Source organism: Strix aluco, chromosome 4, assembly GCF_031877795.1.
Source record: "Strix aluco isolate bStrAlu1 chromosome 4, bStrAlu1.hap1, whole genome shotgun sequence".
In the NCBI taxonomy this organism is placed as follows: Eukaryota; Metazoa; Chordata; class Aves; order Strigiformes; family Strigidae; genus Strix; species Strix aluco.
In genome coordinates, this window is record NC_133934.1 from 3,374,537 (window position 1) to 3,394,821 (window position 20,285).

The 20,285-nt window shown below is 45.8% G+C and overlaps 1 protein-coding gene across 3 annotated transcripts in view; it reads right to left on the bottom strand.

The window, feature by feature from the left end:
* PTPRA (protein tyrosine phosphatase receptor type A) overlaps positions 1–20,285 on the bottom strand; it is a 134,763-nt gene that overhangs the window by 68,394 nt on the left and 46,084 nt on the right. For all 3 annotated transcript variants that reach the window (XM_074821803.1, XM_074821804.1, XM_074821806.1), the window contains one exon: positions 4,668–4,739. In XM_074821803.1, the coding sequence (XP_074677904.1) occupies positions 4,668–4,739 (72 nt within the window). Of the gene's footprint in view, positions 1–4,667; positions 4,740–20,285 lie in introns of those variants that run through there.

Genomic DNA, 20,285 nt, shown 5'->3' on the forward strand with positions numbered 1-20,285 from the left:
CCCTTTCATGGAACCAAATATAATCAAAGCAGAGATGTGTTTAAAGCCATCAACATGAAAAAAAAAAAAATTGTTCCTATAGATTCAGGTCCACCAGTATTAGCAGTAACTGTGTTTAGCTGTAATTAGCACTGCTTGATCTCAGTGGAGACATGATGTGGAGGAAGCCCTCAAACTTAGCAAGCAAACACCACTACAAACCTGAACCCAGGCTGCAGACTGCAGCTGCAACCCTCCTGAAAGCTGAAGCTGTGGTTGCTACACCCTGAAGACCAAGGGCTGGCAACGTATTTTTGAGGCAGCCACCAATTCGGTACAGTTTCCCATCTGATTCAGGTGACAGGTACATCAGTTGCTGGTATCAGTTTTTCAGGACTGAATTTCAATAAAAATTAGAAGGACCCAAGAGCAGTCGATGTCTGTGCATTGATAGTTAACGCCAAATTAACATAAAAATGAGGCCTTCCTAAACACCTGCAAGAGGAAACCTGCTTGCAGAACAAGCTACTGAAAAAAAATTAAATTACTATTAAGGGAGATAGTTGTCAGAAATAAGACAGCGGGTGGATGTGTTTATTTATACACAGCAGCTCCAGGTAGGGGTTGCAGGTCCCGACACGCTGCCCGGCGTGGTTTCTGTAAGCAGTTGCCTCCTTCACGTCCCCAGCCTGCAGTCAGCTTCAAGGGCCGAACGTTGGAGGTGTGTGCTTGGTACTGACGGGTTGTGAAACAGTTCATACAAATCCCAGGGTATTTTTAGCATGCAGCAGGCCAGGTCAGCTCACATCGGTGACATCAAATTCCACGTAGAAGCTTGAAGCTTCATAGGAAAGACGTGGGGAGAAGTGCCTGTGGGATTTAGGAGCACCAGTAATTTGTGATTTCTGGTCTCAGGGCAAGCTCTGCGTTTCCAAAAAGCCCTCCAAGGGTCAGCTCGCACATCAACGAATGTCAAAATTTTACAGCAATCTTTAAAGGTTTGAGAAGAACTACAGCTGTTGGTGGCTTTGAATGAGGGTGCAGAGAAGGGGGGATGAGTCTCTTGAGCCAAGGAACCAGCGGCAGGACAAGAGGGAATGGCCTCAAGCTGCGCCAGGGCAGGGTCAGACTGGCTCTTAGGAAGGATTTCTTTGCAGAAGGGGTTGTTGGGCGTTGGAATGGGCTGCCCAGGGCAGGGGGGGAGTCCCCATCCCTGGAGGGGTTGAAGAGTCGGGTTGACCCAGCGCTGAGGGATCTGGTGGAGTTGGGAACGGTCAGTGTGAGGTTCATGGCTGGACTGGAGGATCTTCAAGGGCTTTTCCAACCTTGATGAAGATGAAGATGAAGAAACTACAAGAGCAAATCTTCCAAGTGGGGGAAAAAGCACTTCTTGGCTTGGTCACCATTCAATGCAAAGCCACCAGGGTGAACCAGTGCAGGACTGGGATGGGTTCTGACCCGTCATCTCCTCTTCGTTTCTCCTGCAGTTTGTTCACAACTGAGTGTACTCAGTGAGAAGATCAAGCTATGGCACCAAGGCACGTTTTTGAAGAGCAATCTTTAAGAAAGAGGGTGGAGGGTCCGACCGCTGCAGCAGCAGCACTCCAATGACAAATTAAATTTCAAGTTAATACGGGAACGCATACCAGAGGAACGAGCCAACCACAATTACCGACTCTTATCTCGCAGGAAAGATCTTTCAGTTATTGTGGGTAGCGCCGAAAACATCAGCTTGGTGATCAGCACTGCTGGAACCGGTGAGAAGAAAACCACACATGTCAAGCTTTTCTGCAAATCCATGGGACATGTCAGCTTGGCTCCCACCTCCCAAAAGATGTTGGCAATGCAGCTGGAAGAGGCCCAGGGAAGGATACGGATGGTCCGACGGTAGCGAATGGCTTCAGATGGACTTTGTTGAAAGACGGTATGTGGTTTTAGTACTCACCCTCTCAACAAAACACGGCGCTCTGCTCAGCATTGGTATCGATATGACTGTCATCTCCACGCCTGGATGGTTTTCTGCCCTTTTGAGTAGCTCATTGTAAGCCTGTACTTACCTCCAACCATACGCACAACCGTAACACGCTCAAAAACCCCACTGGTGCCAGGACACACACGCTGCCCAAACGGTATCTGCATCAGCTGGCAATTATCAATCAGTGTATCTGGCAATGTTTTGCATACTCAAATATAGACGGCTCAATACAATGTCCTGTCTCCATCACATAGTACACCTTGCTCCTACTGCTTGCAACACACACCGGTGCTCTTCCCGACCCAGGACCATTCACACGAATGGTGGGACCACTAATGTCCCTCCCGTCTCATCACTCACACCTGCACCTGATGCTCTGTGTCATGGGGGTTTATTTCAGTTAATGAAGAAATTCTTCCTCTTTGTTTTCCCCTATCAAAGCAAATTTTTGAGAAAATAAGTACATTACACAAAGTATTTTAGATGAACATCCCAACATGTTTACCTTAACCTTTTCTACTGTCTACAAAAAGAAAAAAAATTACAAGCAAATTACTTAATACTGTCAGGTTTAGTTAAATTTTAGATGAGGATGACAGGTTTAGCACTCAGATAGTATTTTGAGTAAAATAAAAAGCTTGCCTTTCTACATGAAACCTGGTTTTAAGTCACCCAAACTTCAAGTGATGCTTTCATTGCTCTTCCTATTCCTATGAGACATCATAATTTTAAATATTGGATAATTTGAGTCTCTGCAGCTTGAAGGTTTCTTCAAAACATCAGCTTCTCGCTTTTTGTAGACAGACTGATGACACTGTAGCTAATTTGCTTAATTAGCGATTTGCAGAAAGATCTCTCTATGAGAATGTGAAACCCTTCAAATGAAATGCTTTAAGTGCAGAATCAAGAGACCATCCATAATGATTGTTTACTCCCATCTTCTACGTATTTTTGGGCCACACTATTTCAATCAGCAGCTCCTCCGATTGATGGAATTACACTTCCTAAACACAGAGCTGAACTCAGCAAGAGGCCAAGCAAAATTGTCCCAAGTTTCTCCTAACAGAAGGACGGTACTTTTTAAAAAAATTGTGCTGGGATTAGAAGGAAAGGAGTCAGCACATCAAATAAACACACATATCCAGACGCCATCGTGCAGCCCAGAAGGAGTTTTCCCCTTGACTTCGGCGGCTTTGTTTCTATTACTCCATCTTTCCTTCCCCCGAGCACTTGGCTTTTGCTGACCGCTGCATCCAGGCACACAAATCTTTCTAATGGGTGCTCCAGTACCATGGAGCACAGGGAGAAAGCTTGCACAGATGTTCATTTTGTAAGAAACAATAATTCATGCAAATCCCTGCTCCAAGCAAATTCCACAGTAGTGCATCTTATCGTAAGCCAAACAAAAAGTACAAATACATTTGAGAACCGTAAACCTGTATTAAAAGAATTTGCTCTTGTTACAGCTTGAATTTCCCCCTCTCCCTCCAACTACTCAGCCAGGAAACGATCCGACACTAAACACCAACCAAACCACTAATTCCACCCGTGTTAATGAGAAGTGCAAACCCCAACTGCAATATAAAGTGAAGCCTGTGTTAAAGCATGATAGATATAACACACTCCATGTTCACCCGTGATCCTTTCATACACGTTTACCGTCCAAATAAATGCGAGAACAAAATCCTGGACGTGATGTTGGTCTCGTCAAACGTGTCACTGGGCTCCAGAGCGGAGCATCCAACTGGGCTGTATTTTTGCAGAGGTTCGATACATTGGGGGGAACTCAGAGAGAGCTCTACCACCTTTTCAAGCTTGTAAATTGAAATGTTATGTGTGTGTAGAGCAAAGCCTGGAAATGCATAGGGTCCTCTTGCCTGAGTAAAGTCAAGACGACTTCGACTTTTTGAGGTTTTTTGACTGCAAGGAGAAAGGTTGACTCACATTTAGGAGTCTGTATGGTGACGATGGTGAAGACCCCCTTTCCCAGTGCAAGAGGAGGCAGAGACCAGCACTGACCATTGCACCACCCTGATGATGCTTCTGAGCACAACAGCCATGGCAGAAATGACCCAGCAAGACAAGAATCCAGATACTAAAGTATCATGAAAGCTACTTATAAATACATTTAACTCCGCACACATTTGTATTTTCTTTTCCAAGTTTGTCCAATAGATTAGTGCTTTTAACATCAGGGATTTTCCTCCATTTCATTAATCAAGAATCGGGTACTCTCTTGCCATATTTGGAGATAGACCAGCTTTCCACAGAAGCTCAAGATGATGAAAATAAACTCATAAAATATATTTTTAGGGTTTTTTTTTTGAGATGGCAAGTTAGAACCTGAATTCCAACTCAACCACTACGTTTCAGCAGAACAAAAAAATCCCTGTGCTGAGTGCTCTCAAATAAGAGTCATGCCCCTTCCAACTCCACACCAACAGAGACCTTATTATCCTTTGGGGGAGGAAGTCAGATTTTTTCCACTTAGTTATGTTCCCAGGTAGTTCTTAAATAAGATTTCCCTTCCCTCTGTGTTTAAAGGGACACTTTAACACAAGCTAATGCCCTGGCCCTGTGCTGCTCCATAGTGCCATCGTTGTGTGCTGAGCCCTAAAATAGAGCGATGACTGGCCAACCACTGGCCACTGCGATTTTATTTCAAGGAGAGAACAAATGCCAAGATGCCAGAATTAACAACGCTTCTTCCTACCTTAACGATCATAAGTAAATCATCCACCTGCATGTCATTAGGAGCCCATAAAGGTTCTTCCAGTGGTGCCCCCTGCAAACAAACAAACAAACAAAACAGCTTTTAAAACCAAAGAGTTAAAATTCAGCAACATCTTTGGAAAACAGTATTTTCATTGCTGCCAACCAGGCAGTTCTGCTTCATTTTACTTATATGCAAAATGTAGCTTCTCATTAGTGCTCAAGCTAGAGATGCACTTGCAAAAATTAAAAGAACTTTTAAATACAGAAAGCAAAATTGAGGGAGTTTCCAGGGTTAAAAGTGCTTTTGAGCAGAGGCAGCAGCAGGTGATTACAGGTCAGCAGCAGCAGTTACAAATGAGAAGGAGACTCTGATGTTCACAGCTTCCCTTCATATGTGCACTGGTGTTTGGGGTAAAGTGAAGTTGAGGAGGGTCCACAGCTAGAAGATCATTTTTATCGTAGTGAAGGCACCATATTCACCTACGGCTCCTACGAGTATGTATTTACCCAGACACAAGCAGTTGTGGCATTTGAAAAAGCAATTCTGTGGACATTCATTTATTGCCACCCCAAGGAAAGGGGCCAGAAAGCCACACGGTGGTCACCTGGGCTTCTGATGGCCACGTACCAGTGAGGCAGCCACCAGCAGACCTCCCTGAGCCCAAACCTCTCTGGGTACAGACTCTGGCTGTAGGATCAAGTGCGGTCCTAAAGGGAATGGGCTGAAGCTTGTCCCTGCAGTTCAGGTGACCTGCAGTGATGTTTGTGATGTTTTCAGGTGTTTGCACAAACCAGGCTCCCTCCCTACCACCTCTCAGACGTGGGTCCCTCGCTCCACCAGCAAAGCCACACTGCAGGGGCTCGTGGTTTACTCATGAAGTCAAGATTGTTTCTGGTTGATCCCCACTTTTACATGACAAGCCAACTCGCTCCCACTCTCTCCATCTCTGTTCTCCCTCCCAAAATATTTTTTCCTTACATCAGCTTTGAGGCAGCAGCAGGCTCCTTGCAGGAGTTTGCAGAACCAACCCCTCCTTTCACTAATCCCACCTTCTGGGCTGATGCTATAAAGTATGAAATTAGAGACCTGAGGCACTCCTAGATTTAGAGTTGAATATATTTAACCAAATTAATATTTTTTTCCTGTCGACATCTTTTCTCCCCAGCCTTGGGCAGGATGCGACCCAGCCATCTGCTCTGTCGGTGCCAAGTAGCTGTGGAGCTCAGACATAATCCCTGGGTGATCTCCTCACTGTTTTTCATCCTACTCAAGTGTTGACTCGAGCACTTGTTCAATTAGACAAGTCTCAGCACTTCAATCAGATGGGCTCATAAGGTTGATTTTTACCTCCACAGAGAAGAAAAAGTCTGATTTAGTCGAGTGTGATAGAACCAGGAGCTTCAAAGCAATGAGACCTGGAGATCACGTCTGCTCTGAAGTCTGCCAGAATCGCTGCTTAACCCAAGCAGACCACCAGCAACTTCCATTTTAAAAGAAGTTGAGAGCGAGCAGATTAAAAAGACATTGGATCTGGCAGGAAGGAGAAGAGCTGTGTTACTTTCCTGATATTTCTTTTTTAAGGTAACTGGAGAACGGCTTAGGTGCCTACTTTTTCTAGTCTCTGGCCTAAAGTCAGCAGCCCATAGATGTGCCAAATTCACTGGTCCCCCTGCACCACTTGCATTTTCCTCCTTATGATCCAGCATTTCCCAACACCTCCAACAATGCTGCTGTCCTGGGGCAGAGGGGTCTGGGGGCTGTAGAAACACAGTCCAGCCTTCAGACCATCCTCTCCTCCCTGTGCAGTGGGGATGAGGTCCCTCTGTCCCTCAGTTAGCTATATGCATTTAAAACTAAGGGGTAAATTTTACAGGATCAAATTAGGAAGCTGGCATAAGCAACTGTGCTGTCAATATTTTCACAGTTAATTTATTCCTTCATTCACAAAGCTGCCAGATTCAAAGCGTGGCCTCGGACAGTGCTAAGTGCAAGAAAATTTAGAAGACTTCACATTCATCTCCAGCTTCAGAAAGCCTTGATGGAATGAAGGACTCCCCTTCCCTGCGGGTATTAGCATTATCTGAGGGGTAAAAGGGAATCAGCAACAAAGCTGAGTTTTTACAAAGCTCAGAGCAAGGCACACGCAGTGTACACTCACAGCTCCTTGCAAGACAAGGACATCTCGCTGAAGGAAAAACGTACACTGGGAGGTAACAAAAAAAAGCAACTGCAAAGGCAGAATGAAGCCAAAAGAGTTTATAAGCTTGTAAAAGCTTATAAAAGTCAATGCAACATGTTCGAATGGGTTTTAGAGCAGGCTGTGTCTTTAGATGGCTGTAAAAACAGATCAGTAACAGAAGGAGTAATTCATGATGTATGACTTGCAGTGACTCATAAACCTCACTCCTTCTGACAGGTAAGGAACGCAGTGCAGGCAGGCACTCAACTCGCTCGAGTATGTCAGAGTAGAAACATCTTCTGTTGTACATACTTATAAAGAATATCTTACATCCACATCTGTTCTTAGAAATTAAGTCACATGGCCTGCGCGTAGAGGAAACACAATTGCCAAAGAGCAAACATACGACAGAACTGAAAGGAGGTGGCGTGTCCCACATTTGGCTTATTCAGTCCCAGCCACACACAAGCTTTTCCACTCATCTGCCGCGCCCCGACCCCGCTGCGCCCCAACGTGCCAGCAGTGTAATCCGCTTGCCAGATAATCCTCCAAAAATGCGGCATCCTGAGGATCTGGTGCAGTCAGCTGACTGCAGTAAGCCATGGCTGCAACCCACCGGCCTCAGGAATAATATGATTACTATTTGCAAGTATTATTTCTGTATGTTAGTTGTATATGCTTGGATGAAAGCAATTTAACCAGGTAAATGTGCTGTTATAGCACATCAACAGTATGGAAGGCACACTGGGTATAGGAAGGAGCTTCCATTCTCTACAGCCAAAATTCAGTTTTCCAAGTCTGGCAGCACTGGGAAATCCAATACTGATTCAGGTGTTTCTGGACAATGTCATAGCATAAAGTCGCTTCAGAAAGAGCTTCAGTTATGAAAGAGCCCTTGGGACTCAGCAGCCAAGTATCCTCCAGTCCAGTGCTGGGCCAAAAGATTAGAGACTCCTTTGCAAACCTTGGCCACAAGAATAGCTGAAGGAGAAGGGCTGCCATGTGCTCTCATATTTTAGATTCACATGACAAGACACTTTTATAGGTAAGAAGTCAGGTGAATTGGATGTGTTTGTGTGGTTTTTGAGAGCTGCAAGCTTGCAAGCTGACCTGCAGGCTCCATCCCCTGGAGATGGACTGGTCCATCAACTGGCAGAGCACAAGTTAATGCCAGGAGAGAGTTCAGCCACGTTTGTACCTCAACAAATAACAGAGGCAGCTTATCTCGCAGAGCTTGGGAGCCCCAAAACTGCAGCTCGACTGGTGGTTTCCCACCATCAAACAGGAAAATGCTATGGATGGTGAGTGACGTGCTTGGGAGTGAACACCTCCTCATAATTCAACGGTGTCCAGACACCTCAGCTGAGGTCAGGGCCCCACCATGAGTTATCGAGAACTGTAGGATGTTCCCTCCCTAAAAAACCAATTACATCTGCAAACAGTACCTACAAAAAGATGGACAGGACCACAAGAAAGGTGCCATTCCTTGGTGTTTCTTCTCTCCCAGAATAGCTCAAGCAGAAGGTTGGTGACCCAAACCCAATTCAAGAGCCTGGTGCCCTGTTTTACCCACTACATTAAGCTGCTAAACCTCTGCAGCCAGGTTGTGCCACTCTATGTAGCAAATGGACACTGCAAAGGCACGGGAATGAATACTTTGGTGGACCCACAGGCATCCATAATGAGAACTTCACTTAAGCCCAACATTGCTATGTTGGATCATCCTGCTCGTTATAGAAAAATTTATGGCGCAACACCATTCCCTTTCTAAAAATGAGGAATACAAGCTCACAGACTTGGAAGAACCCTGTTGAGAAAGTACTTTGGGAACGGCCGCACGAGGTGGGACTTCAGACAACATCAGTGGGTTTATTAATTGAGAATGTTAATGGTATAAAGCATTACACACAAAAATGTTCAAGATCTGGGGTTGGCAGAGGTGGCCTACAGTTATAGGACTCCTCCATCTCTTATTAAAATAATTAAAATAAAAGGCAGGTATTAGTTGGCTAGACATCCCCAAATCCCGCTGCCTGCATAATCCACCTGAAAGCCAAGTGTATCAAGGCAAATTAAAGCTGCCTTTAATCCATGCAAATCTCAGCACAGGAATCTTTTATTCTCTTACCTCCTGCCGCGAGTTTAGTCCTGCCCCACACCCCTTCATGCTGCCAGAGCTGCAGGGGCAAAACAACACAGAACTCCATATTTTAGTAACACGGAGAACAAATTTTGGACCCTGTGCACATTTTGGTGTGGATGCAGCTTTACGCTTTCCCAGCTGGGTTGAGACCTAACCCCGTTCCACCCGTGCTTGGTTTAATCATATGTATCGACACACATAAATTAGGGCAATTTGCGCATAAATTAGGCAGCGTCGTTATGCTAATTGGGATGGTATGATTGTGATGAGTGTGTTTGCAATCTGCCACAATCCTCTGGGATAGCACCGGGAGCGAGCTGGTGCATCTGAAAAGGCCGGCGCTCCGCGGGCATCCCGCTGCAGCAGGTACGGCCGCACATCACCCCGGAGCAAGCTTAAATAATGGAGGAGAAGGGGAGAGGAGACCTGAGAGGAGACCTGCTGGGATCTGCTTCGTCTGAAATGTTGGTCTCTTTTCTGAACTATAAAGCTACCCCAAAACCAACTCTCCTTCCTAAACATCGCTTCCTAACCTCCCCCGCGATGCATGAAACAGGTCAATTGATAAATGGGGGCAGAGAGAGGCTGTTAGAAAAATAAACCACCAAGGTGTATGTAAGGCAAATAAAGAGCAGGAGGTTCAAATCCCCTGCGCTTCACTTTATCAAACCTAATGCGAAGAAACAAGTCGTCCTCACAAAAACCAGAGCTGCTGCACTTTACCCCTTCCAATCCCCACCTGAACTGCAACAGAGGTCAGGGTGCTCACCAGGATCGGGGCTGTATCATAGAGTATCCCTGATGATCCCTGCCCTAAAAGAAAAAAAACAAACTAAATCTAACCAATTCAAGGATAACAGAGGAACAAATAAACTGCAAAGGGGCACCTTCTCCTTTTTGAGATTCAGTTAAACAGCCATACACGAGTAGCTCTACCTGGTGTAGGTAATTACCAAGGAAAACCTTCAGGGTGTCTTACCAAAACATGGATTTTTTTAGATATCCTACAGGCATCCTGCAGCCTGAGCCCCGAATGTCTGTGGGGCCATGGTCAGTGTCCCCGTGCAGAGGTCGGCATTGCTAGTGTTGCTCAGCTCCAGCTCCGTGGGCTGGGGGTGGGTCTGGTGTTGCACTGCACCTCCCTCTTCCTTCTGGGTACCAGGGGATGCTCCTGAAGCCATTCTAGTTTCCTATCAAAACTGGTCACTAATTTAGCCCCAAATAGGATCATTACGACGAAAAATCCTACCTGTGGGACTTGAGCTCTCTCCCTTCAGAGGAAATTCAAGCTCAGTTTATTCTCCAGGATCCAGCCAGGAGTTTTTCCTCCGACAGACATGCTGGCACTTTGCCTGGCTAAAAAACACGCAGCAGAAGAGCACCATGCGCTAACCCACTGCTAAAAGCGTTTAAAAAAAATCAGCTTTGGGCCAACCATATGGTAGCACTCACTACGCCACAGGTGAGAGCAAGTACAATACGCTCTGTACAGCACAAAGTAAAAATAATCAATTTTCAGGCAATAACAATCCTTAAATACCAAACCAGCCCAGGAACAGATACCCAGGTGAAAGGTTTTTAATCCCTTCGACCTCAGCATTCCTGCACTTTTGCATTTCTTTGCTGCTTTGACCTTATAAATATCAAGAGATGTTTTTTACAGCAGCACCCAGCACCTGCTGGGCTGCAGCACAGGGGCAAGCCATGCCCCGCAGACCTCCCGGCATGAAAATATGACAGAATCCTGCAGACGTATCTGGAGGATCAACGATCAAAGTCACAAACCCTGTTTACAAGCAGGCACAGCGAGCACCCCAAACTCAACCCAAGGCAAAGGAAACGGGGATAAAAATGAATTACCGCAGGAAAAGGAAAACAAGGGTGAAAAGGTGAAAATATTAAAAGCGCAGGGGCACACGGGAATTGGGGGATGCTCTGTACGCAGAAAGAATGGAGAGCAAAATCGAGCTGCCCCAGCTGCAGGGCCAAAGGAATTATGAAGGCACGAAGCAAAAGAACCTGCAGTCACAGCCTCCTTCTGCTCTTCTGCAGCTCCCCTTGAGCACAAATGGCTGGGTGGTGGCTTCTTTTTCCCGCTTCTTTAAACAGAACCCCTACTAAGTAGTTTAGCAGTAAAAGCAAACTCATCTCTCCCTCCCTAAGAAGTAATATGGATACTGGCATGGGCCAGCATCAGCGCCTTAGTGGCCAGTAATTCCCAAGCCCCTCTGAACACCAAATACGTTGGCACAGCAGCAGCTTTAAAAACTCTTCTCTCCGCCCTTTGGTGATAATTAGTTTAAGTCTGTCACCAGCAGATCAGTTTGGGATTGCAACTGAACCAAAGCTCTATGAAAAGGTTTTCTCCAAAGCCTCTCCATACCAAACCAGTCCAAAAAAGAAAAATACAAAATACGAGCTGGCTGCACCATCAGTTTCTGCTGCTAAGAAGGAGTACAGCAAGATTTAAAAACCAAGTTCAATAAAGTTATTCTTTACTGGTTTATTTCCCTTTAAAGCATAAAACTAATTTTGTTTTGTTTCCATCATAAACAGTTTCTTTAGTTGTTTCTGGTGGGAGCACAACGTGGGGTCCCGGTGTGCGAAGCTGCCCCAGCCCCTGCCAGCACTGAGTTAATGGCACAAGGCGTTGATCTGCCTCGCTACGGCAATTCCTGTAATTCAAGTCTGGCAAACAATTCCTAGTCTGAAAATGGGACAGCATCCAATCGTTATCTCCTTTCTTGTAAAAAGAATTAAAAAAATCCAGCCTATTTACCTGCCTATTTACCGTACTGGTGGTACCACCACACAGTGACAGCAACAAACGACGGCAGTTCCTGCAGTTTTGCCTGTTGATGTTTCTCCTTTCATCCCAGCAAAAAGCTTGTCAAAGCTAAAGGAGCAATCAAGAGCAAAGAAAGCATCTGGCTGCTTCCCTGACAACTGAACAAGCCAGCAGTTTTTGGAAAGTAAAGCTTTCCTAAGCTTCTAACCAAGGAAACTCATTTTATGGTTGGACTTGATGGCCATAAAGGTCTTTTCCAACCTAAATGATTCTATGATCTATGATTCTAATATGCAGTCACCTTAATTTTGGTGTTGGTGCTTCCATACACCCTCACTAATATTTCTAACCTCCGTTCATCTGTACTAAACCACCCCAGGATTTCCATTGCCCCGAAATAATTTATTAAAGACCAAAAAAAAAAATCAGTTTTCCTGTAGCCGCATTAATTGTGGACCTCTTCCACCCCAGTGTAGACCCCAAACCCTGGCTAAACACACAAACCCAGCGTACCGCACACAAACTTACGTGAAAGGGGTTTGTTTGAATGGTTTCGCTCCCCGCAACACACCTGATAAGAGTCTGCACCAACGACACACCCAGAGAGAAACCGGACGGGTTCAAATCTTCAAAACCCAATTAGGCATCCTGAATGAGGCGGGGGGGGGAACAAATACATAAAGAAAACATGCTGTGTGTAACAAGACCATTTCCCTTGGCAAATCTTTCTGCTTTCCTTTCCTGGCTGTATCTGCGTGCATTTTCCAAGCTACCTTCTGGTTCCACTCCCGTGGATGGGCTGCAGGGCTGACGCCTGGGTCCCGGCGCAGCAGCACGTCCAGGAGCAGCCAGCAAATCTTCTCCTGGTGCTTGCAAAATTTAGGGCTCGCTGTTTCTTAAGAATACTGGAAGATGCAAAGAGACGGGGCAGATGAAAAGAGGTCTCCCCTACAAATGGAAGTGATATGCAGAGGTGGCCACCGACCCAAAGAGCCACGTCCCGGCAAATCAATGAATTCACAACTGTATGCAAGAGGTGTTCATCAGTGATGATTTGATAGTCAAATATTGACATATGGGCCAATATGGATATAAGTAGATATGTAAACAAGCTGTGACCCTACCTGAACGCATCTTGGGAGGGCACATCAATCTTCCTGAGCTCCGTGCCAGGGACCCTTGAGCTGCTGAACTCATCATACACGGGGCAACACGCAGCCCAGTTGCTGAGGTCTCATTTCTAACCCAGCAACACATTTGCAACCTTTTAATTCCTCTTCCTCTTTTGACTTCCTTAATGAATAAACATACTTATGAAGGCGGGGGGGGAAACCCATTCGTACGGCTCAGTCGTCCTCTGCACAGCCCAGGTTTGTTAGGAGCAGCTTGGAAGGGCAATGAGACATGAGATTTTTTAGCAGCACAATGGGGACAGGAGCGGCCACGGGGCAGATGGCGTGGCAGAATGATGCATGCTACTATGAGGGCAATTTCTGCCGGTGGCTCGGGGCTGGCTCCATTTGAACATTAACGTGGGAAGGCGTGTTAATCCAACCTGCTCAATGAACAGGGCTGTCGGGACATACAGCTTGTTTGCAGGAGGCTTGGCTGTATCCTATACATTTTGGGAGAGAATCAATACAACAAGACGGTATTCGTGCTTCCCCAAACATTCTGGGAAAAAATCCCACATCCCCATCATGCTGTTGACTTGCCAGATCTCAAATTCAAGAATTTCTATGTCTGAGCAAAGGGATACATGGGCTACCCCGAACCCCCACGCCATCAAACGCAGCCAAGCGCCGTACTGCCACCACCTGCTCCTCTCACCAGTGCAAATCACCACAATGGAAACCTCCTCGCTCCTGCCAGGTTTCAGTTTCATGACCCACACGTTGGGTTTTCCTGCCCATCATTTCACCAAACCCCAGCCCAAAGACTGCCAAGTCACCGGGCACAGCTTTATCCACCTGAAGGCATCCAGGAGCTGTTTTTAAGGCAGATCCACGTGATGCAGCTTGTATGATGGACTCAAACAGTGGTTTCAGCTGCGATTTCCGTGCACACAGGCGGCAGAGCTGGGGCAGGGACACCGAGCGACCCGTCAGGAAGCAACCCAAGCAACAAGCTCCAGCCAGATTTCTAAAAATGGTTATAGCATCAGACAGTGATAGGATGTTCTCCATTTCTCTGCACAGAGGGATTTCTGAGCTTCGGATATAAATACAACATTGTTGTAGCCGGGATATTGTGAAAACTCCTCCGGGTCACAAGTTCAGAGCTACAGCAAGTCATGTTGCTCAAAAAGCAACAACTCCTTTACAGCTGTTATTAATGCCTGGACTCCCCAGCACCTTTGTTTTGGGCTCAGGTTTAATGCAACAGCCCTGGCCCCTTTCCGAGGGCCAGCTGTCTGCATTGCAAGATCTTTTATCAGTGCTGATCAGGACACCCTGTTACACTCCTCCACGGCACCTTGACCCGGTCCTGCTCCAGTTGAACGTCAAACAAACCCTTGGCAGACGACAGTAGTGCAGAATAAGGCTTTCAACAAAAGTGAAAGCTGAACATGGGGGGAAAAAAATTAGGCCACAGCAGCAGAGACTGAAGGAAAAGGGGTTTTCATTTCAGTGTGTTCATGGAAGAGTTTCACCTTCAGGCTTGACTATCAGGCTCTGATTTTAGATTCACTCTCAAAATAAAGCTTGCGAATAAATCCACTCAATTTTATGTAGACCAAGGAGCTATCAACATTTTTTTTTTGCTTATATTTATTTATAAAAGGCTTGAAACAACACACACCCATGTCTGATAGGCGTTGCCCCAGCAGTACCTCCAAAAAGGCAAAGGACCAACCCCTTGCGGGCTTTTCTTTCTAGTGGATTGCTCAGCACCTTGCACCAAAGAATAATGTTGTAGCTTTTAGGCTAGATGAAATTCAGAGTTTTGACACGCACGCCACCCAAACACCACCAAAGTCCATGGGGACTCAGCAGACCTAAGGATCAGGAGAATTACGACACGAATCTTTACGTGCATCAGGTTTGAAAGCACTAAGCATCTCGTTAAGGGTGTTACTACATTACAAAGGGGCTATAGGGCAAATTTCTGGAGGTGCAGCCCTGGAGGAACCACCTCCTGATCCATACCACCCAAATTCCTCCAAACAGTCGAAGATCCAGGATCCGATTTTTTTGCTGCAAGAGTTTTTGATGTTTCTGTTGGAGGGATACATCAGTGGACAGCAGGATAAAACCTGTGGGACTCATTATGCTGGTAGCAGAATCCCTGCAACACTGCACGAGGAGTCCTACCATGGGAATTTTGTAACCTTTGGACATATTGAAGATGGAAAGTGGAGCCAGAAGTCATGGACGAGACCTCATGGATGGAAAATCTTTGATGGAGCTGTGGAGCCAGATGTAGCGTGCAGCTGTGGGGTTTTGCTTTAATCCATCACGGTGATCTGTTGCAGTCTTCAGACGACTGAATGCAAGAGGGCTCAGTTTTCTTCAGGGGTTTCTGTTTTGTTTCATTAGTGGAGACCCTGCTCCAGCAGTAAAATAAGCCATCTGGTTCTCTGGAAGTCCTCTCTGACCACCACATGTTTTGTTTAAAAATACAAAACTCTGCTTTAAATGGTTGGGTTTGGTTTTTTTTATTTAAAACCGCACATTTTCAGTTCAAATTTGCTCAGGTCCTTCACTCAAACGAAAGCAAGCCTCCAACCAAGATTGCCTCCCCACACAGATATCCCATTCCTACATTAGCTACCATGAGTTGTTTGAGATGATTCATTACCTAAGCTTTAAAAGAAATAATTAGCAGTGAAGGTGCCTGGTATGCAGTCCCCTCCCCGCCACCCTCGGCATCAGTACTGCAAACTCACAAACTCCAGTGCAGGCAAATTTGAAAGTCTCTTAAGTTATAAGTAGGATGATTGGCAGCAGCTACATCAAGTGCTGGACCAGGTACGGCTTCAGGCAGCCGGCGTAGCTCTCAGCACCACACCCGCCGGGTTGCAATGCCCTGTGCTCGTCACCAGAAGGACCTTCTGCCTGTAGAAAGCCAACTCAGAGGCTCCTGCCCCATCCACCAGACAAACCCGCGGAGGAAGGGCGTGTGGGAAGCATGAGGGTGACAGATTAAATAGCTGATTTGCCTGGAAGAGGTTTCTCTGGCAGGGCTAAATGTGGGTTTTTTCCCCTCTAGGTCATGCTCTTTGCTGCATTAAGCATTAAGGAAGTGAAACCTGTTTCTGCAGATCATATGATGGTCAGGAACTTGGTGCCTGAGATGATCTTCCAGGCTTGGCAGCAGGAGGCACTGGGGCAAAGCTTGGCTTTGCCTCTAAGCCCAAGTGTAGCCAAGGCACAGTCTCACCACCACGTCTGATGGAGACCCTTGAGCAGTAAAACTTATCCTGGCTGCTGCAGGGTCCAGGACAGCATCAGAAGACCCTGTGTGTTGATGGGTCCAGCCTACCAGGAGCATCAGCTGCAACAAGCATTAATAAAGACAGGATACAAGACATCTAAATCTAACTCTCAAAATACATAGCTGCTCTTTTCCAAATCCCAGACTTTTGACAAACCTAAGGAAAAACAAAGAAATCCATCTACCACCTCTTAGGGAGGTATGTGCTCCAGGTAAGACAGTCTCCTGGGAAAAAGATTCATTTTCTTTTTCTATTTCCACTACTGGCCTGCAGCATTAACAAAACCAAATTGTTTTACCCTAATCTATCTGTTTTCCTCACCATCCTAAACCTTGTCTATTCAAATGAGGGTTTTGCTGTAGAAACTTTCACCGGTGGCAAAATAATAACCCACGAGCAAGCGTACACACGGGGTTTGACTCTGCATACATGTAAATCAACAGCAAAGCTTCCAGCATTTCCAGGGTACAGGTTTTGCAGCAGCTCCAGCTGGGACTAAGTGCATTTGTGTTCCCACAATACCATAACAAAACAAAATTGAGACAATCCCTTGTCTATCTCTGATACTTGAAGCGTTAGCAGATTATTTCTCTTCTTTCCCTTCCAATAAACGAGATAATGATTTTCAGGGACCTTTTCCCTCAACGGAACAGCTGTTTCTCCAATTTTGCTGATACACGCAATAAACTGGAAGCTCTTTCTATATATTCTGTTTATTCTGCTTGAATTTAGTTCGGAAACTGCTGTACTTTCGAGCATGTAAGTGCCAGCAAAATCTGAGAACAAGAAAACAAAATACAAGTGCCAAGAAATTACGGATATCATATAGCTGACCTCAAAGATGAGGAAAGAACTTCTGGGCTGAATAAGGGTAAAAACTGTGCTCAGAAGGAGATCCCCACTTCCACACAGGATGGGGAAGCTTCAAGAAGGCAGGTGGGGAGAAAAGGACTTTCTTGAGCTGTGCAGAAATATTCTGGATTATCCCAAATGACACACTGCAGCCAGAAAAGCTTTCTAGAGGAATAAGAAGGTGACACACACACATTCAAAGCTGTTCTTTTCCTCTAAGGCCGTCTCATTTAAACTGGAGGGTGACGGTGGCTTGGAAACCTTGCACACTCCTAAAGAGTTAAAATGTAGTTATGGAGACCAGTACAATTAAAATTCTGGTAGAGTATATTTAAATTGCAGGGAAAACTGAGCTCGTCCAACTGGATAGTCAGACCGCAAGTTCCCCCAAACAGGACTTTGATTTTCCAACCCAACACCCAAAATCCTCTTCTGCTTTTATAAAACACATGTGGAATCACGCTCCCTATTGCACAACACGGCTTGAGGAATAATTCCAGGTATATATAGGTATAAACCGGAGGTCATAGCTCTTGAAGGGCTGAGATGCTGCCTCGAGAGCAACCCACAGTGGTAGCACCTACCAAGACAAGGTCACAGGTGGTTTCACTCAAGCACAGCGCTCGATGACAAAGAAATATGAGCAAGTATGTGAGAAAACCACTAAAATCAAGAAGCTTTTGTGGTCCACACAATCAAAGCCAGGAGTCATCTACTGGGTACTTCACTCTTCTCTTCCAGGCAGTACTTTGGGGCTGCGAGGTCAGTCTTATCTGAGGAGCCAACTCGGAGACGGGAAGTTGTCCACGCGTTTTGTGTCCTCGCAGCCCATTACAAGGAGGTGAGCTCACCTTCGAGGGCTTCTCCCAAATGTCTACTTTTCATAAAGGTGTTCTCAGTTCACCGAGCCCTCCCTGAAATATATTGCTGCCCAAAAGCCACCTCTTATTATTTCCCCATCCTTGCATTTCCCCCATGCTGCTCTAACACTTCCAGTAATCACCACTGCTTCGACACCTTGTCTTTTCCCAAGTCCACTGCTTTTGCCAGCCTTATTTTAAAATATGTTGCCAGGGTTAAATAAAACCTGAATGCATTTTGCTCAGCCTGCGACGGGCAGGTCAGCACCGGGAGAGGAGATCTTCCCCCACAGCAAAAGGCATCATCCTCTGTGCAGACGTCGCCACGTACTTTAGCTGTGCAACTGGATTAACATCTGAATAAGCTGCACACAGGAGACCCCAGTTCTTGCTTCTGGAGGGGGCTACACCCCACTGTGCCCCTTCTCTACTAAGCAAGGCTGCATTTTAACGCTGGTTTTATCAGACTTAGTCTAGAAAGTGTGTATAGGATCCAGGAGCTCCCAGATTTGGATTATTTTCATAAGGAAAATAACCTGAGCTCTGCCACAGATCAGAGCACTGGGGGGGCTTGAAGCCATCCTGCCCTTTGCTCTCTCTGCCTGAACCGTCCCTCTGACACTGGTTTATTTATTTTGCTACGTCTACTGCCACACCTCAGACAGGCAAAAATGATTGTGCAAAAATGACTGCACATGGGTACGTCTGTACATCAACAAACCGAGCGGTGCAGTCACCGCTCCAGAGCTGACACAGGAATGATTTTGCAGCTTTATCCCACACGTTTGTTTTAAAAGCATCGTTGATTGACAGGAGCCAGTTCAATGGCCTCACAGGAAGGCAAGGGGAGGAACGGGCTGTGAACAAGGCTGCTGCTTCCCTCCCAACAGCAGAAAGCAGCACACACCAACCATGAGCTGCTTTTGTTTTACATCTCAAAAAAAAAAAATCCACCATCGCTTGCTCCGGGACTGACAACTGCCTGCGCAAGCGGCAGGGCTAAAAACCAAACTGCATCTTTGCTAAAAAACAGACTTCACGGGGTCTCAATCCTGTAAAGAGACTTTAAAAAAAAAATAAAGGTAAGAACATTTCAACCCAAAGCAAATCCCAGAAGTAAAAGCCTCCTCTGGAGGCTGTTGGAGCTCAAAGGACTATTAAGCATCTAAAAACCCAGTAAGTGACATGAAGGGACACTAAGGGATGCTGTCCGGGTGTGGGCTGGGGAGATCTCAGCCGTACCCCAACAACACCTGCTCGGGGCACGTCCTCGCCACCCTGTTGGGCTCCCAAGACTCAGCGGGGCTTTCGCAGAGGAAAGGCAAGTGGCCCCGACGGCGGAGCCAAGCCGAGCCGGGTTGCACAGTAACCAGTAGCAACTGTGCCTAATCCAGCCCAGAGACAAAACTGCCGGGGCTCATTCATACCCACGTCACGTGCGGAGCAGAGTCTGTGCGTGGCCACAACTACTGTGTATTATTTTTTCCAGTTTAAGCTTAGTTTTAGAACAGTTTGGGTTTTTTTAAATAAGCATATTTTCATCAGTTTTTACAAAGATGCAATTTTAATAGATGAGGTTGGGGTCAGCTTCCATCTAAAAGATGTACAAAAGCTCTTTCCCCTGCATATTCATTGTAAAAAATACATTTATTTCAGTGTTGTATTTCCATAGTATTGGAGAAATTACCAAGAAAGAAGCTGCTCTAGTGCCAACAGTCTTGATTTTTTGAACGAATTACAAGGAAGAAAAGAAAAATCATGTTGAAAAGGATGAAATCAGAAGTTGCTCTGACCCATATTCAGGTGACAGCACCAAAAATCCGCCTAACTGACAAAATAATACGAGTATCACATCATCTACTAGGTGGATTAAAAGCAGTGAATGTCAAGACTGGAAGTAAAAAATCTTAGAAATAAATATTTTCTACTGAAATTCCAGAAGAGGAGTGTCACCAGACACATGGGCTAATGACACGGGATCAAATTTCATTGAATTGCTAAGCCAGATGCAACGAATTTTTATTTTTAATTTTAATTCTAATTTATCTGATTCTAAGTTGAGAAAGCCAAAGATTAAATGAAGACAGAAAAACTTTTACTCCCTGCTTTTGATCTATGAGTACAATGGAGGTGGGACGGACCCAGGTGCACATGGAAAGAGAAGGAAAAACTTGTGGTAGGTAGTAGCTGCACAAATACAGATATATTTGTCCTTTTTTTCCCTTTGGGCATGCTCACCTACCAGCGCCAGGCGAGAAAGGGGGCTTAGCAGCTTCCCAGCATCTCCAAGGAGGTCAGGCAGAAGAGAGAGCGAGGCTCTTCACAGGACCACACAGCAGAACAGGAGACGAAGGG